General features: G+C 42.6%; 1 protein-coding gene across 1 annotated transcript in view; it reads left to right on the top strand.

Moving 5' to 3' along the window:
• Nucleotides 1–26662, top strand: part of otog (otogelin) — a 322018-nt gene that overhangs the window by 287465 nt on the left and 7891 nt on the right. The window contains exons 46-53 of the mRNA XM_078549607.1: nt 1608–1706; nt 1797–1837; nt 4437–4581; nt 14497–14675; nt 16852–16956; nt 18585–18704; nt 20385–20430; nt 25417–25496. Coding sequence (XP_078405733.1) covers nt 1608–1706; nt 1797–1837; nt 4437–4581; nt 14497–14675; nt 16852–16956; nt 18585–18704; nt 20385–20430; nt 25417–25496 — 815 coding nt within the window. The remainder of the gene's footprint in view (nt 1–1607; nt 1707–1796; nt 1838–4436; nt 4582–14496; nt 14676–16851; nt 16957–18584; nt 18705–20384; nt 20431–25416; nt 25497–26662) is intronic.

Raw genomic sequence — 26662 nt, 5'->3', positions numbered from 1 at the left:
ATATTGCTAGGGCTTTAGCTCAACAGAAGCATTGGAATAATTTTAGAGATTGAATTTCCTCTCTCTGAACAGATGGACTTACTTATGGTGTGCCCCATGTGACCCCACATGTACTTTGCAATTCAGGTCATCTGCAGAAACCTGTTCTTTGGTAGGGTGTGCATCCAAAATCCTCGAAGAAAAGCTAGTTCTGCTGCAGACATAAGAGAGATACGGTAGTGCTAATATCTGCTGGTTTTAGAGCCTTGCAATCATTCTCCAAAATAGCAGCAAAAAGATCACAAAGCCTGATCTGTAACTGTGCTGGCATTAGACTCTTGGGTGCCCTGGTCAGAGGCTCCTTGCATCTGCACTTTATGTGATTTTCACGACTTAGTTGATTGGGGCTCCCACCATAGCCTGGGCCCTAGGTAATTGTCTTTGTTTCTAGCCAATAAAGCTCGTACTGGACTGTGAAAAAAGGTATCTAGCATTTTAGGTCCTTCACATACCTGTTGCTTCTCCTTCTCAGATTAAAAGGGCTGGGCACAAGCAGTATGGCCCACTAACTCTAGTGATGTCACTCTCAGCTCACTGACATTTAATTACAATGCCTGCACCTACCCCACATTCTTCACACCATCTCACAAAAAAGTTTGGTTGAAGTGATGGGTTTGAAAGAAAGTTTAAAAGGAAGCAAAGGCAATGGCGAGGAAGAGCAGGTTAAGAAGGGGATTCCTGAATGTGGAACCTCGGCTGAAAGATGGGGTGGGTGGGCGGTGGCATTTTGGTTGTGGGGAACCATGGTGGTCACAAGGTGAGAATCAAAAGGAATGGAGAAATCAAATTGGTTTGAAGGCTACAGGAAGTTACAGAGTTAACAAAGGACAAGAGTATATAAGGATTTAGGTACATGGATGATAATTTTAATTGGGTATGTCATGGAACTGGTAGCCAATGTAGCTCAGAGAGAACAGTGTTGTGGGTGAGCAGCATTTGAGGTGGGTTAAGATGCCACCAGCAAAATTTTGAATGAGCTGGAATGTGAAGAGTTTGGAGATTTGGAGGCTGACTAAGGGGAGCATTGGAATAGTTAAATCTGGAGGTGACAAAGGCATTGATGAGGGATTCAGTGGTGAGATGACGGGAGGGGGCGATGCAGGGTGGAGGGGGGTGGTGTTGTTACATAAGTGGAGTTAGATGGTCACTGTGATGAAGAAGATATGTGATTGACACTCGGCAAATCAGAGGAAAACTGGTCGCTACAAATCCATGCTGTTAATGGAGAGCTTCATCCACTGACATATTCAAAATTTAGCTTTGGTGCTGTCTATGATACTCCAACAAATCTTCCCCAATAGCTCCACTGCAGAGGTTTAAAATGGCTTAAGTGATCTGTTAAATCTTATATACTTTACAAGCCTAGTTTGCAGACCTCACTCATGATGGGGCAGTTTGAACTTTCTGGTTATGTTTCGTACTTCACAGCTATCAGTCTTGAGCTGGTATAAGACACACCTACAAGATTATAGCTTGAACAACTATATTGTGAGATCTATAGTTACAGTTCAATTCATAACCATCCAGACTTTTTTTATTTATAATAATCTCTGCTCTGTTTCTCTTAGTTTGTGAAATCATTCATTGTCCGAGGTTTCAATGTCCTTCAGGAATGAAAGGAGTTGAGGCATGGAGTCCAGATCTGTGTTGCCCATTTCATTCTTGCGGTACGATGACAGATTTTTGGATTGGGAAACATTCCAACAAATTGCCAGATTCCATGACTGAAGTAACCAAGTTTTAATTTCTTTTTTTAGAATGTGCTTGTGACACAGTTCCTAAACCTCAGTGCAAACTGGTAAGTAGCATACTCCTATCGTTTGATGTAATGTGCTTTTGTCTGCAGACTTATAACCATTCAATAATTTGACACTTGTAGGGAGAGGTGTTACATATAGAGCAGCAGCATAGAAATATCACAGCCAATCCATGTGGATGTCCAGAGTATAAATGTGGTAAGTACACATCTATCATTATGCAAGTTTCTCCATGGTCTAATTGCAAGCGAGTAATATGCATCAAACTGTTGAGAATTAAATGAGAGTCCAAAAATGCAATTTTATTCCAAGAATATTATGAGCTATTGAAGCGTTCAGTAGTGGATTAAGCCAGTAGAAGATCTTTCTTGTTATGATACTTTTAAAAATGAAGAAATGTTCTATAACAACCAAAAGTAGAACTGGATGATGCATGCCTGGTGTGAGCTGGCAGCTGTGGTTTAGTTGGTAGCATTCTTGCCTCTGAGTCACAAAGTTGTAGGTTCAAGCCCCACTCCAGAGACTTAAGCATAAAATGCAGGCACAGTGCTGACTGTGTGCTGTCCTATTGGAGATGCTGACTTTCCGAAGAGACATTAAACCTTTTTAAGGTGGACATAAAAGATCTCTCAGCACTGTTTTGAACAAGATCAGGGGAATTATACCTGTGTTCTGACCAATATTTTCTCTCAATCAATATCACAAAAACAGATTATTTGGTCATTATCACATTGCTGTTTGTGGGAGCTTGCTGTGTGCAAACTGGATGCCATATTTCCCACATTTCAAATGATACCACATTTCCAAAATACTTCATGGCAGTAAAGCACTTTGGAACATCCCTGAGATTGTGAAAGGCAGTACATAAATGTAAGTCTTTTACCTCTTTTTTGGCACAGGTCTGCTCCAGGCTATTTGCCAACTGCACAGCTCAAAGTAAAATCAAATTTGACTATTTTAACTCTATTCATCATGGACGCAATATTGCCAGTAACTTCAATCAAACCAGCATGAAACTAACGACCTCATTGATTTAGAGAGTTCATAAGGTTTGTCAGTGTTGGAAGCAAAATGACACTGGACCACAGAACAGAATAGATAGAAGTGGGAAAAATGGATTGTTCGGTATTTAGTATTTTGTTATCATATCTAATTTACCTTGTGATCATCTTAAATCATTTGAATCAATTCAATAGATCGAGCTACAGTTTTTTCAATAGCAGGATCTCAGTATAATTTTGGTTAGAGTACCATTTAACTTTTAGTTCTGCTGAAGACCAAAACATTTAAGGCAAGGACTTGCATTAGCAACTATTTTGTGTCAATACTTTTACTCCTGCAGTTTGAGATCTCTCCTGCAGAAATTGCAGCTCTCTCTCTCACCTCTATACCCATTATATTGCATTAACTTCATGTATCTTAACAAGTTGATTCCAGGATCATTGTTCTTTTAAGAAAAATTCTTCCTGGTCTCCATCGAGCCTATTTTGAAAATCTTCGATGACCACACTCCAGGCTCAAATAAATTACTTGTTACTTTTTTTAAACTTTATCTATCTGTTCATGGGTTTTTGGTATTGCTGGCAAGGCTAGCATTTATTAGGTGATGGTGAGCCACCTACTTGAACCACTGTATTCCCACTGTCCCACTGTGGGTAGGGACTTTCTGGGTTTCACCCAACGACGATGAAGGAACAGTGATACATTCCAAGTTAAGATGGTGTGTAACTTGGAGGGAAAGTTGCAAGCGGTGGTGTTCCCATGCATTGATGCCCTTGTGTTTCTAAGTGGTAGAAGTTGCGGGTTTGGGAGGTGCTGTTGAAAAAGACTTGGTGTGTAGTTGCAGTGCAAATTTTAGATGACACTGCATAATATGTGCATAAGTTATGATGGAATCTGTGGTTTCAAAGCTTGTATTTTTTGAGACAGATCCTATTTGAAAAGGGAAACTGAGAAAGGAAACTAACCCTTACAGCTTCTAAGGGAACTAAAACTGAAATTGGGATTGGAAACCAGAACTTCTGGGGAAACTGAAACTGATTGTCAGCTGGGGATCAGGCTAAATCCTAGAAGAAGAGGAGCTGAAATTCTTTGAGTTTGGAAGGACTTTGGGGAGAGTTTTCTCCCCGTCAGGGGTGGGGGGTGGGGGGTGGGGGGGTGGCGTGCAGGAGCGGGCGCAACGCCATTTTATGTGGGCAGGCCAATTAAGGCCCGCCCAGTGTGACACGCACCCAGAAGCGCTGAGCACTCCCTGTGCTGACGGGGGGAGGAGGCTGAGTCAGGGCAATAGCAATGGTGGTCAGTGCCAATGCTGCACACAAGAGGCTGGCCATCCCAGCACAGAAAATGGATGAATGATCTCATCCATGCTGCTAGGTAAGTCAACTATCTCATCATTCTCAGTTCATCCACTCAGAAGCCCATCACACATTCACTGGCATCTCACTCACTGCCAGCTCAAGGGACATCATCACTCACTCTCTCACATGCATCATCACATATCCATCTGGCCTCATCTCCTCTGGAGATCGTCTCCTCATCCTGTCCATGGCTACACTCAGCACACTCACATGTCTGGCATCCTTCTCATTTGGCCTGGCATGCGCCTTGCTCACCCTCTCGCCATTTGTCTTTTTGCAGGACAAGATCACGTACAATCAACTAGAGGGGTCCCAGACCTGGGGTGGACTGCTGGACATTAAGGTCCTCACTCCATTTGAGAATCGCACATTGGAGCTAGCCAGAGAGGATGTGGACCAATCTTGTGGCAATGGTGAGGTCAACAGTAAGCATCCATGTGAGGATCCTGCATCAAATCATCCCTCTCTCAACACTGCTCTGTGTCCACTGTTCTGTGTGTAACCCGGCTGCCAAGCACTAATAATCTTCACTTTCTATCCTAGGCACATCTGCCACGTTGCCCTGACCCCAGCGCCAAGAGCATCTTGGATGAGGACCCTGAAGGCAGCACCGTTAAAGGCCCATCATGGCGCTCACCCACATCCTCCACCAGTGCAGCGACAAACACATTAATGGGATCTAGATGTAGAGCAGCCTCGGGATCACAATCTGGTGAGCACTGCACACAATCTGTTCCACAGCAGGCGGAGGGAGGGACACCTGAGGTCACCGGCACTCGGGAGGACTGTTGGAGTTGAGGAATCTGCTGAGACCTGGAGGGCCCCGGGTGGTGAGGATGGTGTTGGGGAATGTACATATCAAGATGAATGTTATCTGTGGAATGATGAGTCTATGGACTCGGACCTACCTCATTTACTGGAGCTGCGAAGACAATCATGGGAATATCAGGAAGGGATGTCCGCTGCATGTCTCAGATTGCAGGGGACAGTGGAGGTGTCCATATACCTTCGGTCGGAGGTGATTGCGCAAGCGTGCCAACTCACCGAGGTCAACACTGGTAGGGTGGAGGCCGCCATGGAGACCTTGGTCCAAGACATCAGTCCTGCACTGCTGCGTGTGCTGAACTCCATCATTGATGCCATAGTTGGCCTCCAACAGTGTCAATGTGAGAAAGGTGCAGGGCAGCTCGATCTCACTCCAACTTCCCCTTCTCCACGAGGGGTCAGCCATGGGCTGTCGGGCACCCATAGGGAAAAGGACCAGCAGCTCAACACCCCGGGGCCATCCATCCAGGTGACACCGGGAATGTCTAGCCGATCCAAATTCCCTCTTCCCATCATCTCCACAGATCAAGGAGAGTGCACCTGGCCCACAGCAGATAACCAAAGCAGGCTGGGGTCTTCCAGGTCTCAGCCCTCCAGAGGACAGCCGCCAAGGTCATCACAGACAGGGCAGAGCAGTCAACAGGTTGGTTCCGCCACCACTGGGGTTGTCGGGGGAGCACCAAAACATAGCGGCATGGTTAGAAAAGTTAAGAAGATGTAGTTGCAATGCATGGGCACAGTGTTAATCACTTCTACATAAGATTCACTATTGTGAAGAAACTCCCAAGAATGTCTCCTTGTCTATGGCTCTTTGTTGTGCTGAGCAGTGTTCGTGTCATTCAGTTGTGATCCTTCACATTGAGGATACCCTCCATTGTGTTGTGTGGCACTACTACCGTGTTAAATGGGATAGATTTCGAACAGATCTAGCAACTCAAGACTGGGCAACCATGAGGTGCTGTGGGCCATCAACAGCAGCAGAATTATATTTAACCACAATCTGTAACCTCATGGCCCAGCATGTCCCCCACTCTACTATTACCACCAAGCCAGGGGATCAACCCTGATTCAATGAAGAGTGCAGGAGGGCATACCAGTAGCAGCACGAGGCATACCTAAAAATGAAGCCTCAACCTGGCGAAACTATAATACAGGACTGCTTTCGTGCCAAACAGCATAAGCAGCAAGCGATAGAACTAAGTGATCCTACAACCAACAGATCAGACCTAAGCTCTGCAGTCCTGCCACATCCAGTCGTGAATGGTGTTGGACAATTAAACAACTCACTGGAAGAGGAAGCTCCACAAATATCCCCATCCTCAATGATGGGGGAGCCCAGCACATCAGTGCAAAAGATAAGACTGAAGCATTCGCAACAACCTTCAGCCAAAAGTGCCGAGTTGATGACCCATCTTGGCGTCCTCCAGAGGTCCCCAGCATGACAGATATCAGTCTTCAGTCCATTCAATTCACTCCACATGATATCAAGAAACTGCTGAAGGCACTGGATACTTCAAAGGCTATGGACCCTGACAGTATTCTGGCAATAGTACTGAAGACTTGTGCTCCAGAACTTTCTGCAGTCCAGCCAAGCAGTTCAAGTACAGCTACAACACAGACTACATACCAGGCTATGTGGAAAGTTTCCCAGGCATGTCCTGTACAAAAAAAGCAGGACAAATTCAACTCGACCAATTGCCACCCCATCAGTCTACTCTCCCTTATCAGTAAATTGAGGGAAGGGGTCATCAACAGTGCTATCAAGCAGCACTTGCTTAGCAATAACCTGCTCACTGACGCTCAGTTTGGGTTCCACCAGGGTCACTTAGCTTCTGACCTCCTTACAGTCTTTGTTCAAACATGGACAAAAGAGCTGAACTCCAGAGGTGAGGTGAGAGTGACTGTCCTTGACAGTCAAGGCTGTATTTGACGATGTGTGGCAACAATGAGCCCTAGTAAAACTGGAGTCAACGGGAATCAGGAGGAAAACTCTCCGCTGAATGGAGTCATACCTAGCACAAAGGAAGATGGTTGTGGTTGTTAGAGGTCAGTCATCTCAGTTCCATGACATCACTGCAGGAGTTCCTCAGGGTTGTGTCCTAGGCCCAACCATCTTCAGCTGTTTCATCAATGACCTTCTTTCCATCATAAGGTCAGAAGTGGGTATGTTCACTGATGATTGCACAATATTCAGCACCATTTGCGACTCCACAGATACTGAAGCAGTTCATGTCCAAATGCAACAAGACTTGGACAATGTCCAGGCTTGGGCTGACAAGTGGCAAGTAACATTCATGCCACACAAGTGGTAGGCAATGACCATCTCCAACAAGAGAGAATCTAACCATCACCCCATGACATTCAATGGCATTACCATCACTGAATCTCCCACTGTCAACATCCTGGGGTTACCATTAACCAGAAACTGAACTGGACTAGCCATATAAATACTACAAGAGCAGGTCAGAGGCTAGGAATCCTGTGGCGAGTAACTCATCCCCTGACTCCCCAAAGCCTGTCCACCATCTACAAGGCACAAGTCAGGAGTGTGATGGAATACTCTCTACTTGCCTGGATGATTGCAGCTCCAACACTCAAGAAGCTTAGTATCATCCAGGTCAAAGCAGCTCGCTTGATTGGCAGCCCTTCTACAAACATTCACTCCCTCCACCACCTACGAACATTGGCAGTAGTATGTACCATCAATAAGATGCACTAAACTCACCAAGGCTCTTTAAGCAGCACCTTCCAAACCCACGACCACTACCATCTAGAAGGACAAGGGCAGCACATACATGGGAATACCACCATCTGGAAGTTCCCCTTCAAGCCACTCACCATCCTGACTTGGAAATATATTGCCGTACCTTCACTGTCGCTGGGTCAACATCCTGGAATATCCTCCCTAACAGCATTGTGGGTGTATCTACACCCCAGGGACTTAAGAGGTTCAAGAAGGCAGCTCACCACTACCTTCTCGAGGGCAATTAGGGATGGGCAATAAATACTGGCCTAGTCAGCAACACCCACATCCCGTAAATGAATAAAAAAAGTCTTGGCTCCTTCACAAGATAAAGGCAGGTATCTCAGTCTGGGGCCTTTACCCTGTGCGGGCGGGTAACCTTCAGAGCAAAGTGATGGTCTGGCTTCACACTTGCCGGGCACATTAGTGATGCCGGCACCTCGATGGTGCTTGTCATTGCTGCCAGAATGTGTGGGCAGGTGTCCCAGAGTTCTGTCATTCTCTCTGTGTGCTCTCAGCACCTTTGAGGTGGGGCTGGCCCCCTGTCTCTTCAGCATCTGTGTTCGATGACAGTGCGGTTATGAAGGGTACAGGTGATGAAGACTGCCAAAGGATCAGTGCACTTGAAGATTCACGGCTGCATTTCCATGATATGACCCTGATCAGACCCTGATTGCAGAGCGCAAGCAAGTTGCCCTCAGCCAGACAGGAGTCAGACTTTCACAGAGGCAATGTGAAGATCTATGGAGTGTCCTCACTGCGGGTCGTCATCATCCTCCTGGAATCTAACGACTAGTAAGGCCTCTGCTGCGTCTCCATGACATGAGCCTGAGCACTTGAGTGTATGTGTTCTCCCATCAGCCACGTAGGAGTCAAACGTTCACAGATGCAAGGTGAGGATATCAGGATTGTCCTCACTGCATCTCGTCATCATCCTCCAAGAATCTTGCATCTATTAGAGTCTCACGAGCACGCCTACCTCGTCTAGCCAGTTTGATGACCTCATTGCCAGCATCTTCACCTTCAAGGACCTCATTGTACTCATCCCCTTAGATGTACTCCTCATTGGAGATGTTCAACTCTTCCATCTCCTCCTCAGTCCTCAGGCAGGACCCCCCCCCCCCCCCCCCCCCCACTGCCCCCGCCACCCCGACCCACCCGTTACAGCACAATACAATCCCTAGAATGTGTCATGCATCATCACAGCTTGCTGCACAGCAAGCTATGATGATACGTGACACCCTCTAGGGACTGTATTGCAGTGCTCCACTGGATCTGTCAAGGCACTGGAACCTCATTTTCAAAATGCCAATTCTTTGCTCCACCAAAGTCTGGGTTGCAGCATGAGCCTCATCATACCGCCTCTCTGCTGCAACCTGAGGCTGCTACATGGACATCATCAGCCACATCCCCTCCGAATGGCCCTTGTGCCCACGGAGCCAACCCTGCAGCCTCTCTGGACCCTGGACGATGTCAGGAATCTGAGACCTACTGAGGATGTAGGAGTCGTGGACGATCCCTAGGAATCATACTCATACCTGCAGGATGCATTTGTGGTGGTCGCAGACCAGCTGACCATTCAGCAAGTGGAAACCTTTTCCACAGACTGAATTGCTTGTTTCCACGGTGATCTAAGCGCCACATGAGTGCAGTCGATGGCACCCTGCAACTGTGGGAAACATGAGACCTGGACAAATCTCAGCGCTCTTGCTTCCTGGCTTTCTTGATTCAGATCGAAGTATACAAAGTTGTGTTTCTTCAGAAAGATGGTGTCTGTGACCTCATGGATGCATTTGTGGATGGACGTTTGCGCGATCCTACACATGTTACCTGTGGAGCCCTGAAAGGAGTCACTGAGTGCTGCAGTCACTTTCACAGCCACTGGCAGTGGATGCCCGTGAAGTCCCTGTGGCACCAAACTCTGCAGCAGGTGGCATATGTGACCGACCAGTTCCCTAGACATGTGCAGTCTTTGGCGACACTGGTCCTTGGTCATCTGCAGGAATGACAAGTGCCGTTTAGAGGCCTGGGGCTCCTTTGATTGACGGCTCACTGTGGACCTTCAGCTGCATGTGCAGAAGACCCTGCCACACCTTCATTTGAGGTTGGTGCTCCTCCATTTGATGAGCCAGGTGCCTCCATCGCACTCTTCACCACCTTCTCTGCTCTCTGTAAGCCATGAGGCATGTCGTTAGATCACTAGGCTCCATGATCCGGATGTTCTCCTCCTGCAGGATCAAAGAGAGAGACACGTGGGTTAGCATATGTCTCCTCAGGACCTCTCTTGGTTAAGTCTCTGGCTCCGGTTGCGTCTCAAGGCCCCTTCACGCCTACCAGAGAGTGCTGTCCACTACTTGTATAGCCAGAATGTAAGTACTCCATGGCTATCCCAATCCCCACCAACGTCCGCCCACTCCAGTTGACCGATTGGCGGCACTCAACTGCCTGCTGTGCTCTCAGCTCAGGTGCAGGCATCTCCTTACCTACACTGCATGGCTGCACTGTTAGCTTGAACCATGAGGAATACTGATCCAAACCTGAATAAAGGCATTTCAAGGGGCTCTGAGCACCTCAACCAGTGGTTGCTCCACGGCCACCTTTCGAAAGGGGATTCTACAACTTGGCCAGTTGTCTAGTTGTTCTGCAGCCCCCTAAAATGCACATTAATTTGCAGTCTGCGCCTGAGGGGTGAAAAGTTCTGGAGCATTTGGTGGCACATTCATCCTTTTGCATTGCTTGAGTGGGCAGAGATGCTTTAGAGGCCCGACTGCAAGCACGTCAATGGAACTGCTGCTGAACAGTCTCAGCTGTTGAAGAATGCTCACTTTTGACAAGCTTTTCTAAGTTCGCGGCCACCTCCCTCACTCTCTGCACCCCTCCCTCCACCCCCCGGCATGTGCTTATATACTTCCATCAACCTGTGCTGTCTTGCACCACCCCACCACCACCCCCTGGCCCCACCCACATTGAAGCCCTTGCTGTGCACGGTTGTGTGCACTCACCTCCGACTTCCCCTCAAAGTTCAGTCCACCAGGTGCATGCCTTTTGAAGGCAGTCATAAATCACGCTGTTCTGAAGTCATGCTGACGTGGGAGATAAATTTGACAAGGGGGGAATGATTTGGTGTGCAGACACAATGATGAGATGCAGGTGCATTAAAATTAAGTTCCCGGCATTGGATGGTGGGAAACGTGGCCCAACATTGACAGGTGGAGTGGACGATTGCAAACTGATTTCACAATGGCGTAGAACTGAATTTTGGCCTTCTTGCCATATTGTCTGCTGACACAGACAAACATGCCTGCCGCCAACGGGAGCAGAAAATCCTGCCCTATGTCTCTCGGTTTGCATTTCAACAAAAGAAATCCGACGAGACCAGCTATCAACCAGTTAACTGTGAAAGATCACAATCTATCTCCTATGATATATCAGCAGCCTTTTAGCTTTAAGCTATTCTGCGTGGACAATGGCTGTTGACCATGCGACCAAAACTGGCTTCTGATACTGAGATCCTTTATTATCCCAAGATTTAGAAGAAACCTGGATAGACTGCAGAATGTGGACCAGACAACAGCTGCTGAGAAGCCTGTGCCATCTTTGCCTTTTAAGAATCATCAGTCATCAGCCAGCCTGAGAACCAGACTCTGAAACTAGCTGCAAGCCATCAATAGCCAAAGTACTTAACCTATTCTAATTTTAAAGTTCACCTGAGAACCAACCTCTTAGATATTCGACTACAGGAAACCTCACAACCTGCTGTGAACCCTTTGTTTTACAAGACCCTCACTTCAACTTTAAATCATTAAATCCATTCAAAAATCCAAATGCCTGCCATGTGGGAGTCTGGAAGTGTAAATTAGAGGCTAAATTAACTGTAATCTGTAAAAGTGCACTATCTTTATCTGTATTCAATCTTTGTGTGTGTGTGTGTATGGGTGAGACTGAGCATGTGACATGTTACATCAGGGTAATTGTGTGAGAATAAATGACCTACTTTATTTTAAACTCATGAAAGCATGCTGCTAAATAGTTTAATTGGAACACACTCTTGAAGGGTAAGAAATGACACACCTCATTCCATACAAAACATACTGATTACAGGCTGCAAGACAGCAAATACATTCTGCCTGTGACACTTTGACTCTTGTATAGTATTTTTTTTTTGTTTTAAACTGGCTTAATTCTTTCAGTAAATAGCTGGGATTTCAGATTTCTTTTAAAAACTAGTCACTGGTCTCGACCGAGATTATAACAGAGTGCTGAAGGGAGTGACTGTTTCTGGTGCTGGAAGAGGTGCCAATTAAGCAGGCCGGGATGCCAGTTAAACAAGCTGGGTTGATGGTGTTGAGTTTCTTGAGTGTTGTTGGAGCTGCATCCATTTAGACAAGTAAAGAGCATTACATCACAATTTTGACAATGCTTTTTAGGTGGTGGAAAAACTTTGTAAAATCAGGAAGTGAGTTATTTGCTACAGAATACCCAGACTCTGACCTTCTCCAGTCACCATTATGATGTGTTATGTGGCTGGGCCAGTTAAGTCAATAGTGACTTCCTAGATGCAGTCAATAGTGACTTCCTAGATGGGGTGTCGATGATGGTAAAGCTCTTTCCATTCAATCTTCAGAGGATAGCTTCTCAGTCACAAACTTGCGGATTTCTTTCCAAAACCTCCTGTCCATATAATTATCTTTACATTCAATTGTCTTTGTGCTAAGCCTTAAATTTATTTTAATCTCCTTGTCATAAAGCACTAACACACATTCACAGGTGAATACTAAAATATAAATATAACCTGTTGGTGCACACAAGTAACCATAACTATCACAAAGACCACAGTAACCTGACTTCAGAATTCCACCAGCACAGTATTTATGAAAATAACAATTTACTTGTACTTTTATAAGTATATAGAAAGGAAGAGAGTAGTGGGTCCCTTATAGGCTGAGACAGGAGAAATTATAATAGGGAATAAGAAAATGGGAGAGATGTTAAACAGATATTTTTTGTTTATCTTCAAAGTAAAAGATGCAAGAAACATTACAGAAGTAGTGGGGGAACCAAGAGTCAAAAGGAGATTGAGAAACTTAAAATAATAATTAGAAATTAAAAAGTACTGGAGAAAATAATGGGATTAAACGCCAATAAATCTACTAGACCTGATAGCTACATCCTAGGGTTCTAAAACAGGTGGCAGCAGGGATGGAGGAAGTATTAGTTATGATCCTCTAAAATTCCCTAGATTCTGGAATGGTTCCAGTGGTTTGGAAGGTAGCAAATGTTAGACTGCTTTTCCAGAAAGCAGGGAAAGAAAGAACAGGGAACTATAGGCCAGCTAGCCTGAAGTCAGTTGTCAGGAAAATGCTGGAATCCATTATTATGGAAATGCTAACAAGGCATATTCAAAATCAGAACATGATTACGCAGAAACAACAAAATAAAAAAAGGAAGGAATTGAGGTGAGGCAACAGAAAGGAAACAGAGGTGGGGCAGCTCTGTTAATAAAGAATGAGATTAGTACAGTAGTGAAATGAGTTTGGCTCAGAAGATCAAGATAATGTAGTAGTGAGAGTGGTGTAAAGAACCTCTAACAGTGGCTACATTGTAGGATAGAGTAGAAGTCGAGAAATAATGGGGGCTTGTAAGAAAGTTGCTGCAATAATTGTTTAAACTTCATATAGATTGTACAAATCAAATTGACACAGTAAACCTTGAGAATGAATCCACAGAGCACATTCGGGGCAGTGTCTTAGAATAATGCATTGTGGAACCGTCCAGGGAACAGGATATTTTGGATTTGGCAATGTGTAATGAGACAGGATTAATTAATTATTTCATAGAAAAGGATCCTCTAGGGAAGAGTAATCATGACATGGCAGAATTTCACATTGGTTTTGAGGGTAAGGAACTTGGGTCTGAAAAGAGTGACTTAAACTTCATTAATGACAACTATAAAAGTGTGAAGACAGAGTTGGCTAAAGTGGTCTGGGAAAATAGATTAAAAGGTAAAACAGTAGACAAGAAGTGGCAGAAATTAAGGAGATATTTTATAATTGTCAATGAAAATATATTCCATTGCTGCCAGCTCCCTCCAGGTTGTTCTGAAATGGTTATGAAAAGCACATAAAAGATACATGTGGAAAAAAAAATCCCTTTTTAATTTCTTTTAAATCTATTGGTTATGTTCCTGTAACTTTCTTATTCTTTACTATTCTTGATCCTATTACAAAAATGTGTAACACTACATGAGGGTAACGAAGCTTCTTGACATTTCCTTCCTTTCCACGAATGGCATGTTCTGAGTATCTCTAGAAGTGCTGAAGGAATCAGATCACTTTTGTGGTAGAGGGTTTTGGAGTGCCCACATAATTTTGAATTGGCTATTAAAGAATGATGTTCATTATTATAGCACCATATCATCTTTCTCAGGAACATTACTACTTCAGTGACTAGATGCAGGAGAAAATGAAAAGATAGGATGACATTTTGTATATTCTTTCAACTTAAAACACTTCCACCTATGCAAGTCCAAAGGATGAACCATTGAAAATTTGAAAAGTAATTCTTAGTTGAAGGTTTTGTTAATCACTGCCATTGTACATTTCATTTGAAAATGCAGTAGAACTAATTATTTCTCTATTAATTGAACACAAGTGTTCTACTATAAGAAAAAAAATTACTGCCTATATTTTGACTATTGTTATATGGTGCATGCTCTCCAATTGGAAGACAACCAGGTGAAAATATGGCCTTATTTTTGTTTTGTTTGTCGCAGTAAATGACCAAGTCTGTATCAATGGGGAGAGAGGTATATTGCACCCTGGACAGACCATTGTGGAGCATAAAGCAGATGGGATGTGTTACGCTACACAATGTACATACAATCAAGACAACAAAACTGGCTTCTACCAAACCCTTGTCAGAATGGTCAACTGCTCAGCTCAATGTGAAATGGTGATAATTCATGGAGTAGCTATGTTACAAAACTATTTACCTTTGTTTCATTTCTTGATGATGTGGTTAAAGGGGTAACCAGAAGATCTAGTAAGAAAATCTATAGCAAAGGTCTGCATAAAAATTGTAACTTAAGCAGGTGTTTATTCTAGCATCTGATTCAGCAATTTTCAATGGAGTGATGAATTTAATTCAATTCTATAAGTATATAAATAAATGATGGTAATATTTTGGTGAATTATTCTTCTAAGTTATTGACTGATCATGTACATCAATGCCTGAAAATTAAACAGCCTTCCAACTATTTGGGAGTGCAATTTGACAAAAAAAACTGATGGATACCATGGAGAAAAAAATAATTTTGCCTAGTTTTATATTTCTGGTTGTTCCATACATAAGCAGTGTAAAAACAATCTGGACTTGTTAAGTAGCTGTACATTCTTGGACCTTGAGCACCTATCTATCAATATGTACAAAATAATAACTTTTGAGAGATTTGTCTCTTTGCTAAGACATCTACATAATGCCCCCATATTGCCATGAGTTATAAAAAGAGAGGGCAGGTAACAATGAAAATAAAGGAAAGTAAGAGTAAGAACTCTATTGTAAAAACAGAAAATGCAGCAAATATTCAGGTCAGGCAGCATCTACAGAGAGAAAAAAACATAGTTAATCTTTCAGATCAATGACCTTTCATCATTGACTTGAAATTATAACTCTGTTTCTGTCTCCACAGATGCTGCCTGACCTGCTGAGTATTTCCAGCATTTTCTGTTTTTATTTCAGCACCTGCGGTATTTTGCTTTGGAGTACGAACTCACTGTCCATCTCAAAAAATAGAGATGTGAAGATGTTTCAGTAATCAACAAGCTACTAATGGCTCGCCAAAGGTTCAACTCATCTCTTGGTCAAACAGATCAAAAAGATTCTAAATGTCATCGCAAGTCTGTGTTAAGTGATGTGACATTAAGGGTTCTACAGTTGGGCCAGACCTTTCGGGTCGGCATGCAGGGGCGGGGCTCGCCCGCCAATGCATAAAATGATACGTGGTGACGTTGGGTGTACGTCCCGATGTCACCGCGCGTCATTCAGGTCTTGAGTTCGACAGGAGCACACTGGAGTCGGCTGTCTACCCACTGAACTGTCAAAGGCCTATTAAGGCCATTTAAATAGTAATTAAACTAATTAACTAAGCTGCCTGCCCATCCTTAAGGTTGGCGGCAGGCGAAGAGCCTGGGCGGACTTCGCATTTATCATGAAACCTCATCCACGGGCGGGATGAGGCTTCATGAAGGTTTTTTAACTTTAATAAAAGTTTTTAATAAAATTCATTGACATGTCCCAGCTCGTGTGACACTGTCACATGAGGGGACATGTCTTAAAATTTTATTTTTCTTTACTAACTTTTTCAAAAATCAAAATACTGTCCCTGAGGCAGCTCTGTGCCTCGGGAAGATTTCTGCGCTCTTTCACGTGCATGCGCGAAAGGGCACAGGCCCTGACTCAGCCTCCTCCCCCTGCCTGCACAGGGAGCGCACAGCACTCCAGGGTGTGCGTCAGGCATGTAAAATGGCGGTTTGTGGCCGATCGCAGGCAGAGATCGTCTACGCACCCGCCCGCTCCCGTCCAACCCAAGCCCCTCGACAAGGAGAAAATTCTTCCTTTGGTCTCAGTGCTCCTGGATTAAACCTGATTTCTACATCAGAGCCCTGCTTCACGTATACACCTGTGTATGCTGTATGAAGATAGAATCAAGCATCATGTGTGCTATTATATGCTCAAATGGTATATATTCAGAATCTGGTTCCCTGTTGAAGGTAGATCAGTTTGGCAAGGCACTAGAGCTTTGCAGGTATTTGTCGAACTATGCTAAACCAGGAACCAATGCCTTTAAGAAAAGAATTGTAAAGAAAGAAAAGTTAGTAAAGAAAGGAGGAAGAGAAATATTTTATACTGCCACTTTTATAACCCCAGCGATGGTGCTGCTATCTTTGTAAACCTATAAAGAAGATACTAAATAAAGATTGTTCAGTCAAATTGTATTATTTCTTAACATTTTGATATAATAAATGTACTTAACTTTATACAGTTTAAAGATAAGTAATTTTACTTAATGTGATTTATCAACGCACTACATGAGAAACTTGTTAACATTTGCCATCAACTAATTCAACAGAATCAGGTTTATATTCCTCCTCCTGACCTGACAACGTGTTGTGGCCATTGCAAGAATGTATCCTGCCTAGCTAACTTGAAGAATGAAACTACAACCTTGCATAAGGTAAATAAGAAGGATAAAACAAGATTGGAGTGAATACAGAAGTCAACATTTCAGGTATTAGATCAACTAACTGAGAGTGATCTCCCAAGACTGTCAATGCTGAGGAAGGGTTTAAGATCTAAAACATCAACTTCTGTGTCTCCACGGATGTTGGCTGAATCGCTGAGTATTTTCCCATCTTTCTGTTTTTATTACCAAGTTTCCAGAATCCATTCCATTTAACTTGATGCTTTAGGAAGAGGTAAGGTCTGAAATGATATTACCTTAAATGTTTACATTACACTGCCTATCTGATATGTGGGCCAAGAACTGGATTTCACACTATATAACTGAGCTGTTTGATGCATGTACATCTGTACAATGTGAAAAGTCTTCTAAAAAAAGCAAGCCTGAGATTGGAAAATACACCATGTACGCAGCTCAGTGTTAATTTGCACACTATGATACACATTGGACACATTACACCTTCTCATGCATTGCTCTACTATTCCGCACTATTATATAATTTACAATTTGGTGCTTGGATAAGAAATGATAAAGTGAAAAACATTTTCAGCTTAGGAACAACTTGGTAATTTTCTAAGAAGATCTCAGGTTCGATCCCTGTCCATACTGTTTAGCTACTCTCAGTTGGAATGATGGTAGAAGCACTGCAATTGGCCTCAATATATCTAGGTAAGGAAAGAGAAAATCTGCTTGTGTTCCAACTCCTGATTATTACCCAGCGATTTGTGCTGGGAATCGATGTGTGTGGACATCAGGTGGTGACAGAGTTGGGCTTGTATTATCAGATGTCAAATAGCCTGTCAACATCTTGTAAATCAGTAGTGCTCTTATTCATTGAGGTACCAACGAGTGGTCATGGAAATGTACTAAGAGTCAACACCTTCTTGAGAGGATGATTTTCCTTCTCCTATCTAGTATCACTGAAGTTAATTTCAGCACTCCAACTTCTGAAAAACTGAGGTCAAATAACTCTTCAGACAAGGGACTGAATGTGAGACCTTTTGCTCAGTATACACCTACCTGCCAAGCTAGGGAGAAGACTCTGTCCTGGAAAAAATGTTAAAATATTTTAATTTCATGTTAGTGCTGTTCCTCAACTGGCATCATTACATGTAAATGGTATAAATTGCTAAGCTTTTTTCTGAGCTTAAAGGGCAGTTTCTAAGGTCCATGGAATATTTGCTATGTCCAGAGTTTGTTCCATTCTTCCGGCACCTGTTGCAGTATGAGACAGTTCGTAGATATTTTATGAGAGCAATTGGAATAACTATTCTTTACTTTGAGAATACTTTGCCTCAACTTTTCTCATGCAGCAGAACTGTTTAACTAATGCCTTACAGTTTTAGTGTGCAGAAATCCTTGAGAATGTATTCCCTAAATGAAGGCACATCACTACAAAAAATATACTTAATAAGAAGATTTCATCAAACAAATCTAAATATGTATTTGGTAAGCTAAATTTCTCTTATCATCCTAATTTGCAACCTGATATTTTCTCTCCCTTTCACTTAATATTAGGGGAAAAATACCTTAGCAGTGACAAGAAAGTTTATGCTGTTGTTATACACAATCTTTATAAAAACAATATTTTATCTCATTTAAGTTTTTTCTTCTTTTAATAGCCTGGAACATCTTGGTTGTCCAATTGTGTCAGGTATGATTGCACAGACACAGTTACAGGGCCTGTCTTGATCACCTCAGATATTAGCTGTCCTCCTTTCAATGAAACTGCATGCTTAAAGGTAAGTGTGTCACATATCAGCATGCTGTGATGTGGTTTAAATGAGGATTTATTATAGATCATTTTACACTAAGAAACACAACATTGAGATGTGAACAAAATTACAAATCCAAATAAAGTCATTTTAGGACACATTCAAATTGGGAGAATTTATCACTTTAAATAAAGTTGTCACAGTGCAAGCGGAGGTAAATTCTGCTTGTGACTTGTTCATGTCATAACAGAATTTCTGGACATCACCTTGGGTGAAATGACTGTTAAAGGTAGATGCTTGTATATTTTTGTTTGATTTAATATGGCCTAGCAGTGTTTGGCTACTAATTATGTGATGGAATTATGGGTCTGAGCCTGCTATCTGATACTTCAAGGCACAGGATGTCACTAAAGCACCATCACTGCATGTTATTTTAAAGAATTAGTTTGTTGAAATGGCCTGTTGACACAACTTGTTAGACCACCAATAGACACATTCACAAGTGAGTTTGCTATCTATAATTCCCAATTAGCCCAATATTAGCCAAGCTGACAATGGTAGGCCTCAAATGGAGATAAAATTTTCAACTGACATTCCTCATGGCCATAAAATAATGCATCACAGCAGAAAACAAAAAAAAAAAGCAGGACAGAATTTACTGGACCCAAGGTTTGGGTTGTGCTGATTCTAGTATTGTGGTCTCATTAACGGACAAGTCCAAAATCATTGAATAGAACCACAAAATTTTACAGCATAGAAAGAGACCAGTTGGACCATCACACTTATGCTGGACCTTTGAAAGAGTTTTCCAATTTTAGTCTCACACTCCAGATTTTTCCCCATAATCCTGCAAATGACTTCTTAATTACTGTTCAATTACATTTTAAAAGCTCCCGTGGAATCTAATTCTGCAACCCTTTTAAATAGTGAGTTTCCAGATCTCAACAGCCCTCTATGTGAAGAGATTTCTCATTTCCCTGCAAGTTCCTTTGCCCATTGTTTTATATGGATGACATCTGGTCACTGACTTACTTGCTTGAGGAAATAGTTTGTCCCTAATTGCTCTATGAAAATGCCTCTCAAGGTCTGCCCTTCATCTTCTCTGCTGTAAAAAGAGCTGTCCAACTTCTCCAATCTCTCCACATAACCGAACTCCGTCATCCCAGGTAGCACCCTGGTAAAAATCCAATGCACTTTATCCAAGGCCTTGATATCCTTCCAAAAAGTGTGGGCCTCAGAACTGTGCACAATACTTCAGCTGAGACCTAACCAGAGATTTGTAAAGATGTAGCATGACTTATTTGTTTTTGTATTCGCTGTCCCTATTTATAAAGCCAATTATCTCTCACACTTTCTTAATCACCTTCTCAACTAAGAATTATGGAAGCATGGATTGAAATTTTAGATTATGGTCCTGTCTCCATCATACACATGTACGTGGCCCACAAAGATATAAGCTTGGACATTCCAGTTTAGTAACTAATCTCAAAAATTTGGGGTTGTTCATATATAATTATAATAATACTGTCATGATTTTCACCCACTTTAAGTAGTTTTTTTTAATGCACCTGTTAAAACTTCAAAGATTCACAGATGTTTCAAATTAGTTTAAATTCTTTCTCCCAGCCCATAAGCATAGATTTAATTTCAATCTACACAGTTCAGCTTTTGCTATTACTGGTAGTAACTGAAGCTTTACTTCTTCAGATTGGAGGATCAGTTATAGCCTACATGGACGGTTGCTGTAAAAGCTGTGAGTACAAATTTAACTGGGATTTCAAATCTGAATCAAACACTGGTCAGCAACAAGTTAAAATTGTCTTGTCATTTTTACTGTAAAAAAACAGTACACACACAATGTTGGTGTTCGTGAAATAAGTAAGTCATGACTCCCATCATTCCCATTTTAAGGCATAGTCAGTACCAGTGTTTGTAACTGGAATGCTTACAGTCTGTTGGCAGTGTGTTTGAGAATAGTCCTTGTTTATTTATTATGATGATAGGGCTCAACAAAGATCCACTAGGATAATATCCAAATAGATACAGATGATGGGCCATTGACATCATCATACTATGAGGAAGAGTTTCAACATGCCACATGTGGTGTATAATGGCATTGGCGGTAGGCCAACCCATTGGAGAACCTGCCCAATTTTCATTTCAGACTGGTGACTGATCAAACATCCTGGTTTTACACACTGGTGGCAAGTTGGAAAGCTACCCATATCTTCATTTGTGAATGACAACCCAGTCTTACAAATCCAATATAAGTAGTTTTACTTAAACATTATACACCTTTGCATTCAAAATTAAAATTTCAATTCAATCTAATTTTAGGTGGGAACCAAATCATTCTTTTTTCTATATGATGCACCAATATTTTTTTTGAGGAATATCTTTTCCTATTAACTTTTGGAATGCAAACATTTGGAGAAGAAGGAACTTAAGGGGTAGCTGTTTTCATGGCAAACTTTTATCCATTTAATTACAAGTACAGTACACGGCAATGAAACTCATCTTTTACGTGTAATGTCACCATGGTGAAATCATTTGCAGTTCTGACAGTCACTTTTACTTTTTGAACTATGTTTTTCAGCCGAGGCAATGGTATAGTGGTATTGGGAAGGAAGTGTTGTGGTTGTAATGTCACTGGACTGGTATTCCAGAGACCCAGGGTAATGCTCTGGAGACCCGGGTTTGAATCCCACCACGCCAGCTGGTGAAATTTGATTCAATAAAAATCTGGAATTAAAAGTCTGATGATGACTGATTATTGTAAAAACTCATCTGGTTCACTAATGTCCTTTAGGAAATCTGGCCTATATGTGACTCCAGACCCACAGCAATGTGGTTGACTCTTAAAATGCCCTCTGAACAATGGCAATTAGGGATGGGCAGTAAATGCTGGCCTAGCCAGCGACGCCCACACCCCATGAATGAATAAAAAAAAGGCACCTGCATGCACAAGTATTAAATATCTTCCTGTAAGCAGCTTTCTGTCTCAGTTTGATAACTGCCTCAATATCTACAGCATGTTCTCTGAGAACTTATTGTAAGAAATTAGCAAAATTCAATGGTAATGGCAATAAAGTTTTCCAATTTTTTTTACCATTGATGCAATTCCAATAAGAAAATGTTGTTAGGACATTAGAAGAGGATAATAATGACAAGACCCTTATAAGCAATAATAGTAATCCTTTTCAAAATGCAATTAAATGTCAATGAACTATCATAGGACACACAATACAATGAGTAGCTTCACAAATTGACCTGCTTCATAACTACTGTAACAGCTTGTCCCTACTCTCATTGTCCATATTTTCAATTATTAGCTATGTTATTGATGCTGTTCTTGATGCTTGACTTCCAAATTAATATCTGTCTATTTTCTAATTTTCTCACCTTAATCTGGAGGCATATAGCCAGTTGCAGCTGCCTCTGATAATCTAAAGCTGAATCCAATTCGCTGTTCACCATCATATCCGAACAAAATCCTGATCTGTTTACATTCTGACACTCATCATGGTCTTGGTCAGCTCTACATTTACTTGGACTTGTCCACTGCATTACACCAGTAACAGCACTCATTGCAATATTTTTGGCAATAATCAAACTGACGCTGTTATATTTAACAGTTTTACTCCAGGATCAGAATTTTACACCTCACGTGTGGTTGCGCGCCCAACCCAAACGGACGTGAGATAGCGCGAGATGATGTCGGGCAAGCGTCCTGACGTCATCCTACATGCAAGCAATCATCAGGTCAGCGGGCGCATGTGGTGTCGGAAGCGTATCCGCTGACAAATAAGTGGGCAATTAAGCCCTTTAAGGAGGCAATTGAAAGTGATTTTTCATGGCCCATCCATTTTTATGGCTGGCGGACGGGCCAATTGGCCAGGCAGTCTTTACATTTTTGCTGAAACCTCAATCCAGGGCGAGATGAAATCTCCGTGGGGAAATAAAATAAAAAGAGATACCTGAGCACTGTTTTATATGAGGTGTGCTTTCTGGTGCTTAATTGTGCTGCATGGACATATTTTGCAGCATTTTTGACGTTTCGTTTATGCTGAGGAGATCTGCAGCTCCCTGAGGCAGCTGTCCCAGAGGGTGCCTTTACCCACCCAATTTCTAGGTAACTTTTGGAAAGCCCAGATGTAGGAGAGAAAGTTCTTATCTTGGTACTTTGGCTTACTGGTTGCATCACATGCCCTCATGTAACCTTTCAGATTTATTGTTGATAGCATAGACACTCTTCTAGTCCATGGCTGTAAGCAGCCAAAAGATCCAGTAAATGGATAAGCGAACAGTAGCAATAGGAGGCTGCAGATTTACAGTAGTTAACTACCATACATTAGAAGATAGAAGACAAACAGCTCTGTCTGCTGTGCTAAACTTCAATATGGAGTGGATCTGGTTCAAGGGTTCTGATTTAACCCTAATCGGTAGTTCGCTGTTAGCCTTCCCTCGTATCTCTCTGACTTACATTTATCTCTCTGATAGAGACAGATTGCTTAATTTGAACAAGAAAATCTCTTCTAGACTGAGAAAAATGGAACATATCCCTATAACAAAAGAGAGTGCAGCCCATCTTGGAAGATCATATAGTTGTCTGTAGATCTCTCAGTAGCTTGATTTGGAGTCCTTAAACATGAAAACATAATTCTATGCATGTCAGAAACCTAGCTGACTAAAATAATTATTGGATGTACACAATCGAATATGTTGATCAGATTAGAGCATAGGGATCACATGCTAATTTGTCACACTTTTTTTCATAATTATATGAAGCACAATGTAAAAGCACAAGAAATAAAATCTAATTTCCAAAGCTGTGCAGGAACATCAAAGCAGGAACACACTGGCCACTTTATGTTGTTTGCTGCACAACTTTGTTAAATATGGTACCACTTCACCCCTTCAATACTAATTCCCTACCCTTCAAATCCTTTAATACCCTCACATACCAATAAGATACCCCACTTTTAAAAATTTAAATTGATTCTGCATTGATGACCTTCTAGAACAGTACATTCTACATCCTCATAACCTTTCTGTGAAGAAATTAGTTCCAAGATTTGCTTTTACGCAGTGTAGTTCTAATTTTAAGATCATGTTCTGGATCCCCACACTTACCAAATTCCTTCTTTATTTCATTAATTTATCATACATCCTCCTAATCTCTAGGAGATATAATTTTACCAAAACTCTTCCTAACTGATGATCTTGGTGAATTAAGATATGAAGGGTAGGATGAAGAGCTACCATGTTTAACAAAATTGTGCAGCAAACAAAGTAAAGTGACTGGTCTGCTGTGTTTTGCCATAGGGATGTGTTAACTCTCCCCAAACCTGACATTCCTTCCCTAAGGTGAGATGCCTAAGCTGAATGCAATATTATTAATTTTGTCTATATAGTACTCTGTATAACTACGGTATTATTTCCTTACATTTATGTTCTATACCTCCCCTGGCAAAGCCTAGCATCCCATTAACCTTTTAGGTCTCTCATTATACCTGTGAGCTAGATTTTAATGATGTACGTTCCTGACCCTTAAACGTTTTTCTATTCCCCCCACCACCCAACATTTGACCCTATGTCCACTTGTCATGCATACATCATGATTTACTATCTCTTATTTTATCATATTGAACTGCATTTGCTATTAACACACCCATTTGTTCCAGCTATTTTGCAATGTTCTTGTCTTTTTCATAATTCATTATACCTCCTAGTTTAATGTCATTTGCAAAATTAGAGATATTCCTTCTTATTCCCAAGCCTGGATAATTAAATTTAGAGTGTAAGCCTTGGATTCCAACATCAGTTCCAACAGAAATGTTATGCCTCAGTATCAGCCCTGCCCCAGGAGCAAGCTGGAAGGGGGTGGGGGGTTAAAATTGAGACCCAGTATTTTACCAGGAGCAGCAGAAGCATCTGTCCTCTCTTAGGCGAATTGAGGTCCTTCTCCCACTGTTGCTTGTATTTCGCTGGGTTGGAGGTTGCACAGACCACTTAGGACCAGGGAGCCTTTTTGCAGGCTGCATGGAACCTCCTATTTGGGCACCCTGTGCCCAATGGAGGATGACCCCACCCCCTTGCCAAAGTACTCCCCCTAACTTTGCCTGTTCCCGCCATGCGCTCCAAAACCCAGACCTCGAACCCATCCCATTTTCCAGGTCCAGCCAGGCTGGCCCAAAAAAACTCCCCAGTCACCTTTTAATCTGGCTCCATTGTTGTTGGGGACTGGATGCAATCCCAGCATTGGCTACTGCGTCCAGTGGTGTTGCTGGAACTGGGCAACTGCCAGCAGTTCTTAGAGGCGGGACTTCCTCCCATATGGGGGCGGAAATCTCAACCTGAACTACTGAATTGCCCAATAGCCGTAAAATTGGCTTGCAGCTCCCTGGCCAAGTGAAGGCAGGTTCAACTCAACTTTTCAGCCAGCAGCAGGGCCACTGCCTCTGTGTAAAATACAGCCCTATGTTCTCAAACACTAATAACATAATTCATTTTGTAAACAGTGTAATGAAAAGGATAGTGTTGACGCTAGGGTTTAAAACGTGCTTTAAATTGTTTGAAAGAAAGCAATAAAGAACTTCTAAAATTCTTTCAATTTTCTGCTTTAACAGAAATAACATTTTAAAGTATCAAATCTTTCAAAAATTAAACTCTGTTCACTTCAAAGTGGATGGTTTTAAAATGCACACTGAAATACTTCTGTGTTAATGATTTTGCACAGGTAAAGAGGACGTGAAGTCATGTCAGAAGGTGGTGGTGAGAATGACCATACGAAAGAATGATTGCAGAAGTAATAGGCCTGTAAGTAACAAATTAAATGAAAAAAAAATGCTTCTTGTACATGAGTCAAACCCTCCTCCCTAATACCATTTTTGTGTTAACTTCACCCTACAATCTAAGATAAACTTCAAGTTTGGGATAATCTGTACAGTTCCAAAGCATAAAATCCCAGATATGTACAAGGATGTTCTGAAAAACAAAGGGCGGAATTTTCCCAGAATTGCACTAAGTGTGGTAGCGGGCGGGTAAAATGGAGTCCTACCCGCTGATGAAAATGATGAGTTTTCACGCCGTACCTTCCTGAGCCTGCCTCATTATATATTCACTCCCGCGAAACACGCTGTTTCCATGGCGGGCGGGCTCTCATTCGTCCGCTTGCCATCACTCCGCTGTTGCATCACGCTGGCTGCCATCTTTAAAAGGCAGCCGCCAGCAAAGAGCTCGTAGCCACCGGCTCACCACCGCTGCCTGGGAGACATGGCCAGGCAAAGGCAAAAAGACTGCAGCCCCCACTCCAACAGCCCCCCTCGAGCGACTGCTGGATGCCATGGAGGCCCGTTGGGATGTGGTCTAACCCTGCTCTGGCCGCAGAATAGGTAGGAATGTCACCAACCTGGCTTGGGAGGCGATGGTTGCGGTGGTCAGCATGAACACCCTGCAGAGGAGGACAACCACTCAGTGCCACGAAAGGATGAATGATCTCCTCCATTCCACCAGGGTAAGTCACTCTTTTCATCACTCCCAACTCACGCACTCACAAACCCATCACACATCCTTAGGACCCTCACTCACTGCCAGTGCAAGGGACATCACCATTCACTCTCTCACACTCACCGTCATTGTCCTCATCCCATCCATGGGACCACTCACCACCCACACAGGCCAGGCATACTTATCATCTGGCCTGGCAGGCGTCCTGATACACTCTCCCCATCTCTATCCATGCAGGACAAACTGGCTCACAACAGGAGGGAAAGGTCACAGGCAGGTGGAGAGATGCCAGAGATCAAAGTTCTGAGAGAATTCGAAAACAGAGCCATCCAGCTGGTCAGCAATGACCGGGACCGGTCCTGTGCTGACAGTGAGATCGGCGCTGCTCTACCAAGTGAGGAACCAGCAGTGCATCATCTATTAGACAACCATGCCATAAGTGATGTATCCTCTTTCACAGGCCACTGCCATGCAGT

The sequence above is a fragment of the Cetorhinus maximus genome, chromosome 9, assembly GCF_964194155.1.
Source record: "Cetorhinus maximus chromosome 9, sCetMax3.hap1.1, whole genome shotgun sequence".
Lineage (NCBI taxonomy): Eukaryota > Metazoa > Chordata > Chondrichthyes > Lamniformes > Cetorhinidae > Cetorhinus > Cetorhinus maximus.
This window is presented reverse-complemented; position numbering and strand designations above follow the sequence as displayed.